Source organism: Amblyraja radiata, chromosome 6 (genome assembly GCF_010909765.2).
Source record: "Amblyraja radiata isolate CabotCenter1 chromosome 6, sAmbRad1.1.pri, whole genome shotgun sequence".
Classification (NCBI taxonomy): Eukaryota; Metazoa; Chordata; class Chondrichthyes; order Rajiformes; family Rajidae; genus Amblyraja; species Amblyraja radiata.
In genome coordinates, this window is record NC_045961.1 from 42568487 (window position 1) to 42576540 (window position 8054).

The window sequence follows — 8054 nt, forward strand, 5'->3', positions numbered from 1 at the left end:
AATTCTTCATGCAGAGAGAAATCAATACTCAATGGCATACAGCTAAGCAGGAAACAAAAAATCTAGTTAAAATTTGCGAAGAAATAGGTAAATTGTACTGGATGGATACATCAAGGAAGGTCACAGAATCCGGCAGTTTCTAAGAACAGAATAAACTAAATGTACCCAACTATAATCTGTACAATAAATTATTACCAATCAGAGAATTATAATCATAAACTGACTGCTTGATTGGAAGGAGGCTGCACTCAATTCAGGTAAATAAAAGAAAAAGTAAGGATAGAAAAAAAACAGGATGTAATTAGTTTCAGATGAATCAAGACCACTGAAATAAAAAGTTGCTAAGCTTTTTTTGAACAAACTTTTATTGCCCTGCTGACTAGAGGCTTGGATACGGCAATTTTAAATGCTGAGGGTGCACCTGAGTTGGTTAGTCATATTGGTGAAAGTAAAGGGGCTGTCCCACTTGGGCGACCTAATCCGTAAGTTCTGGTGAGTTTGCCCTCGACTCGTACTCGCAGCATGGTCGACACAAGGTCATAGGAGGTCTTTGTAACTCTCCTTCATGCTCGAGAGGAGTCCCCGTGTACTCGAGGCCTCAGCTGGGTCGCGGCGTATTTCTCAACATGTTGAATGTTTTTTCAACATGTTGAAAAATGCCCGCGAGTAAAAAAAAGGTCGCCATGGAAAAAAATGGATACTTTTTTTACTCGTAGGTTTAGTCGTAGTAGGTCGGCCTGTTAGTCGTAGATAATCGAGGGTAGTCGAAGGTAGTCGTAGATAGTCTTCATCATAGTCGAAGGGAGGTCGAAGGAGGTCCTTTTATTCTCCACTATTCGTGTCCAATTTTCCCGAAGTTAGTCATAGCTAGTCTTCAACATATCTTAAACATGACATTTTTTCAAACTCTCCTAAACTCGCCAATTAGGTCGCCCAAGTGGGACAACCCCTAAAATGAAACAGCCATACTAAACAACCACCAACAAGTTAACTAGCTGAACTTCCCTGACAAAATTCTATTTTATGACTGAAAGGTGCCACTTTTCAAAAAAAAACATGCCAATAAGTGAGTGAACTTTTTTTTAATTAAAATATTGCATAAAATCCCAAAACATCATGTGACAAACACATCCAAAGTCGGCTTCAAAACAGTATTTGATCACACACCTTTTAGTTTGTATCAGTAGAGTTTATGAACCAAACCCACATTCAACCATGTAACAAGCTCTGAATACTGGATGAAAAAACAGGGCAAGTTTATCTTCATAAAATATTCAAAATTTTAATTTAGCATTTGTCGAAATAGTAGTGAAGATTATGAAATCAAATTATCCTGGGGTTTAAACAAAATTACATTTTCCATGAAACAGCCAGATCACAAATTATCTCAAAGCCTTCAGCAGCATTAAGCAGTTCCATGATAGCAATAATTTCTTGAAATCTTGTCAATTTATAGATTTCTGCAAATATCAAATATTATTGAATAAATCACAAGCAATTAATCATTTCACAAATGGATGGTATAATAAACGGGTTTTCTTCACACCTGTATTATAACTTTCAGAAAAGCAAATCGTTATAAAAATAAATACATTATTGCACATGTTCAGGAGCAATAGCTCATTGCTGAACCCTCCCAGGTAAAGCAAGTCAGATCATATATTTGGTCTTCCTGCTAAAAATAACGAGTTGCTCATTTCTAGTAGTCGGTCTTAAAGTATAGAAATGTATTCAGCCACAGCTTTACAACTCCAAGAAATTATACCCAGTAAAAGAAACAAACCATTTTACCCATATTTTCTCCTGGGCAAGTTTCAGCCTTATGTTTATCTTGTGTTTCGTCCCAACTCAAAGGCTTATATTTTCTTGGATTCCCAATAATAACTGTCAAATCCTATATAGCATACCAAACGTCCACCTGTAATTTGCATAAATAAAATATAAATCCATAAAACTATTCAATTCTTACATGTTGTTACTGTAATTCATAATCCAATGCCCAGTCCTTAAAAAAACAAAGGATCATCAGGACTACAGCCTCTTCAAAATCAGCACTTGAGTTTTTCGAGTTTGTCCATGGTCACCATGCCCACTAGTTCTCCAGACATAAACTGGTCCTAAGGAATAATAAACAAGACAATTTACACGCAAATCATTTATAATTAACTTAAAGATATTGGCAGAGATTAGCAGAATATTAATTTTTACACTTAAAAGAAAAGTAGATCAGTGAAGGCAGTCACCAGGGCACTCACTAAAATGTCCTAAATACAGAATCATAATCCACTGGAAAACAGTAGGAAGACTATTTTTTCCCTCAGACTGCACCTATCTAAAGGTAATAGATCAACTTCACAGGAACAATTGAAATCCTGAAGTCATAACAAGAAATCAGCAGAGGACAGGCAGTGAAATGTCTTCAACAGATGACTGTGCATTTAACTGGCATGCTTCACAACTCTAGAATACCTCAAAACATCTTAGAGCGGTTATTAAATCATACAGTCCAGAAACAACTCTGTATAAATAAATTATGTAGATCGGTTGTTTCATAAATATGCAGATGATACCAAAATTAATGCATGTGAAAAGCTGTGAAAGTATACAGCGGGATATAGATCAGCTATACGAGAGGCAGAAAAATAGCATATGGAGTTTAATCCGAGCAAGTGCAAGGGGTTGCAATTTGGAAGGTTGAAGCGCAAGGGGAAAGTATACAGTTAATGGCAAGATCTTTAATAGAATTTATATGCAGTTAAGGTTCAAATACCAATAGAACATCATAGTTATTAACAAAACTAAAACATGACAGTTGTTCAAAATGGAAATAAAAGCTGCAAGCAGTCAGTAAGATGAGAAAAAAAATAAGCAGTATTTATGACAGAAAAGTTGAGGGAAATAAATGAGAGTGTCAGTGACAACTCAGTAGATTTAATTCTCTCTTGAAGCTTCGACAAAGTACATCAGCACTGCAGATACTGAGTAACAGATTAAGATTAGATGAAACTCAGATGAGTTTCTAACTATATTATTTATTGTATCACCTCCCCAAACTGCTGTTGAAATGTTTCGCTGAAGCCACAGTAATAATGACTTAAGAACAGTGATGTGGTTATATCAGAGATCATTATGCAAATAGATAGTAATTTTCAAAAAACTTGCAAATTTCTTTTGTCAAAGCAAGCAGTAGAACTTTGGTCATTTTGAGTATTATTCAAAAGATAACTTACTTTATCATAAATGACTTTGATAATCAAAGAACAACTTGGACATGTTGCAACTTCTTCGCCATTTTCTAGATCCTCCTGCGAAAATACCACTTGTTAAATAATATCTCCTTAAAAATTCTTGTTTTCAAACTGCTCCATGTTTTTCCAGATATCACATCTATTCTCCGCCAGCAGTTTAACCCGTCAATATGTCAGCATTCCTCCAATTATGGTTATTCCATCAGGCAGGAATATAATCAATTCTACCACTCTGGTTGTTTAATCATGTGCCAAGGATATAGGCTTATTTTTTTTAATAAACATTTTTCTCATTTGATACCCCTCTTAGCATACTTTGATCAACATTTTGATTACTTTTCCAATATCTATGTGGTGTGAACTGTTCCAATAAGTATACTGTGAAGCACATTGAAATATATGGCTATATTATATGCACAATGGAATTATGCATATAATAGTCATATATTGGATAGATATACATTTTTTTCACGGCCTCTCAAATCTGATAATTCAGGAGGGACATGATGGAAAAACAGTAGATTTCAGTTTTTCAAATGGCTGTAATTGTACAAGATTATGGAACAGGAAAGGTAACTGTGATAGTCTGATCTTGCTTGCATATACTTTTAAAGGGTTATCAAAAGAAAATACTTGGATCCAGGAAATATGAAATAAATTAAAAATGGCAAAAGCCACTGCAGGTGCTGGAATCTTCAGCAAATCAAAGTGCTGGAACTTGGAAAGATCTTGGAATGGAAAGCCTTAATTTCAGGAGAGAAACAAGGAACTGCAAATGTAGAAAGGAACTGTAGATGCTGGCTTACACAAAAGCACACAAAGTGCTGGAGCAACTCAGCCGGTCAATCAACACCCCCACAGCTATCCAGACTAGCCACCCTGCCTCCTGCAAAGATTCTATCCCCTACTCCTGTCCTCATTCTTTAGGGAATGGGGGTGCCCCTCTTTCATTGTAGACGAAGAGTCTGCTCAATATCACACGGGTCTGTTCAATATCCCGCAGCTCCCCTCTTGGTCCCCCCTCCTCCACCGTCACAATAGGGAGAGTGCCCCTAGTTCTCGCCTTTCACCACATCAGCTGTTGCATACAGCACATAATCCTCCGATACATGTGCCACCTCCAATGGGATTCGACCACAAGCCACATCTTCCCATCTCCACCCACCGCAAAGACCATTATTACATCCACAACTCCCTGGTTAACTCATCCCTTCTCACAAAAAACACCCCAGCCCCAGGTACTTTCCCCTGCAACTGCAGGAGATGCAACACCTGACCCTATACCTCCTCCCTTGACTCCCAAGAACCCCAACAGTGCTTTCAGGTTAGGCAGAGGATCACTTGCACCTCCTCCAACCTCACCACCTGTATCTGCTGTTCCAAGTGCAGACTCTTAGATATTGGCGAGACCAAGAGCATGCTCGGCAATCGTTTTGCTGAACACCTTCGCTCAGTCCACCGAGGCCTACGCGATCTCCCGGTTGCTAAACACTTTGTACACAACACCTCCTCCTATTCCCATATTGTGTACGGTTGTACACAACACCTCCTCCCATTCCCATATTGACCTTTCTGTCGTGGGCCTCCTCCGTTGTCAGAGTGAGGCCAAACACAAATTGCAGGAACAGCACCTCATATTTTTCTTGGGGTATGAATATTGATTTCTCTAAATTTAAGTAACCCTTGCTTTCCCTCTCTCCATCCCTCCCCCACCCTAGTTCTCTGACTAGTTTCACTGTCCTGTTTAATTTTACCATTTGCATGCCTCGTTGTCACCTTTCCCTCAGCCAACAATGAACCATTCTACATTTCCTTGGTCATTGTCTGCTTTGATCTGTTGTTTTCACACCTTACCCGTCCATATTTCTAGATCCCCTCTCCCTGACACTCAGGCTGAAGATGGGTCTCAACCCAAAGCTTCACCCAATGCTAAGACTGACACAAAATGCTGGAGTAACTCAGTGGGTCAGGCAGCATCTCTGGAGAGAAGGAATGGGTGACATTGCGGGACAAGACCCTTCAGCAGCCATTCGTCACCCATTCCTTCTCTCCACAGATGCTGTCTATACCATTGAGTCACTCCAGCATTTTGTATCTCGCTCTGGAGAATTGGACGGAGAATTTGGTGACATTTCGGGTCAGGACACTTCTTCTATCCATTCCTTCCACAGATGCTGCCTGTCTCCAGCACAAAGTTACTCCAAGATTTTGCATTACTCTCCCTTTTTTACACTAAACATTAATCCCTTATCATGGATCTGTACACTTTGAATGGCTCGAATGTAATCATGTATAGTCTTTCCGTTGACTGATTAGTACACAACAAAAGCTGTTCACTGTACCTCAGTACTTGTGACATGTAAACCAGTCTGAAGAAGGGTCTCGACCCGAAACGTCTCCCATTCCTTCTCTCCAGAGATGTTGTCTGTCCCGCTGAGTTACTGCAGCATTCTGTGTCTATCTTCGGTGTAAACCAGCCTCTGCAGTTCCTTGCTACACACTAAACTAAACTGAATCACTGGGATAGAGGGCAGGGCCTTCACTTGGGCCTCAGCGGGGACAAGACTTGCAACCATGCGGCAGCCCACATTAGTCACAGGCTCTCAATGGCAGGTTGTGTGCTGGCACCTTACTGATGATGAACCTGTCCCCGCAAGGACATGGGTAGAAATAGCTCTCCGTCTCCTCGTCGAACTCGAAATCCTCGATCTCCACCTCGTCGTGAAACACCGACATTGCGGCCCAGCTCGACCCCGCTGCCGAACGGCTCCAACTCCCGCCGACCTCGAGTGCAGCCACACGGGCTACGATCCGCTTCCCCGCTTCACACAACTCAGCGGCGACTCATTCGTTTCACACTTCAGCGGCAGCTCCTGCGCGCGGCCCCGACCCTGTGACCGGCTGCGCAGACTCGTGGCCAACGGCTCCGGCCCCACTAGCCGGCACTGCGCAGGCGCGGCAACCGTCCAACCACGCGCCCACAGGCAAAGGGAGTCTCGTCCAACCGCTGAACGCGCTCACGGCCAATAGGACATCGCGTAATGGGAGAGACACGGAGTGTTGGAGCAACTCGGCGGGACAGGCAGCAGCGACAGCTGCTATAGGATAGCTATAGCAAGCATCTCTGGGCAGCAGCATCTCTGGGCAGCAGCATCTCTGGGCAGCAGCATCTCTGGGCAGCAGCATCTCTGGGCAGCAGCATCTCTGGGCAGCAGCATCTCTGGGGAACATGGGCAGGTGATGTTTCACAGAGTGTTGGAGCGACTCAAGAGTGTTTTATTGTCACATGTCCCAATAAGAACAATTACATTTTGACGCTGCAGCACAACAGGATATGCAAACATAGTATGATAGTATGACTGGAGACCTAAGACTGTTGCCTCCATCACAGTGAGGAGATGTTGGGTGGACTCACTGTGGTGGATGTTAATATGTGTTTATTGGTGTTTTTTATTGTATTGTATTGTATGTATGACTGCTTCAATTTCGTTCAGACTTCGGTCTGAATGACAATAAAGGCTATCTAATCTAATCTAATCTAATATGACAAATGAGAGAGAAAAGAAAAGCTCAGTGTGTAGCAATGTTACAACATTTTGAAATTTAAAAAATCAAGTCTGCAATTTATCCCATCGGATAAAGCATAAAAAGTTTAATTTGACACCTAATTCACTTTCATATCTTCATTAAAAAAAGTTATGGCCATTTTCATACTCAAAAATTAGGATTGCCCCTGTTGCGACTGGGGGGAGGGGGAGAAAGACTGGAGCAAGCGTACTGGAATAACTCAGCAGATCAGGCAGCATCTCTGGAGACCTGGAGAATGGTCCCAACCCAAAGTGTCCCCAATCCATATTCTCCAGAGATACTTGCTGACCCGCTGAGTTATTCCAGTGCTTTGTGTCTTCCACAGTGCATGTTATTGAAGAAATAACATTGTTCTTGAGAGATTATTAATATGAGACAATATGTCCACAATACACTGTGATAAATTGATTTTTGCCTTAAACTACTTGCACTTTAGCTGCAGAACGGAATGAAAAGTGCACGTAAACAGATCTGTTGAGTAAAACACATATTTTAACTTTAGTCTCTTTGTTTTTTGGCTGAACTGTATCTAGGTCGATTTGAAATTAAGAGTGTCTATTGTTTCAAAATAGCCTAGCACAGTCCCAAGTCATAATCTGATAGAAAATCTATCTCTCACAATCACAGCTTTTTATATCTCCTTTATATTTATCATTGCAGTCTTGTTTATCATTATAGTTTTTACACACTTATCTAACCTGCATCATTATCAAAGTGAAATTAAGCCATTACTTCCCAACATCTTCAATCCTTGTGTTTTGCAAGTCCAAGCATTGTGCCATGTATCCAGATAGACCTTTTTTTTAATCCTGTTTTCATCTTGATTTCTTAATACATTATTTGCAATAATCACAAATGGAGGATGAAAATTCCTGGATATTACTCATATTATTTCATTTAAAGACAGTTATGAAAAGTTCCAAACAGTAGACATCTGCGATAAGTTAAAAACTTTTGTTCAACTGCATAAACAAACAAAATGCACCTCAACTTAATATCTTTGTCCATCCTCTGTGGGTAAATTATGCACCTTTCAACCAGTTTCTTACTACTTCCACCAGAGGGCAGATGTAGTGCTTGAAGGAAAAGTAAAAGATTGCTTCTTTGCTTTCTAATTCATGTGTTTTTACAGACTGTTTATGATCTGGGACTCACTCAGGGTTGCCGGGACATCCCGTATATTGGGCTAAATTGGTTTGTCCCATATGGGACTGTCCT

General features: G+C 40.6%; 1 protein-coding gene across 1 annotated transcript; it reads right to left on the reverse strand.

The window, feature by feature from the left end:
- Window positions 1-1066: 1066 nt before the first annotated feature.
- dph3 (diphthamide biosynthesis 3) lies at window positions 1067-6190 on the reverse strand. Its single transcript, XM_033022617.1, has 3 exons — window positions 5877-6190; window positions 3231-3305; window positions 1067-2117 (listed from the first exon to the last, which is right to left on the reverse strand). The coding sequence occupies exons 1-3, from the start codon at window positions 5982-5984 to the stop codon at window positions 2049-2051; spliced, it is 252 nt and encodes an 83-aa protein (XP_032878508.1). The 5' UTR covers window positions 5985-6190; the 3' UTR covers window positions 1067-2048.
- Between the last annotated feature and the right edge of the window lie 1864 nt (window positions 6191-8054).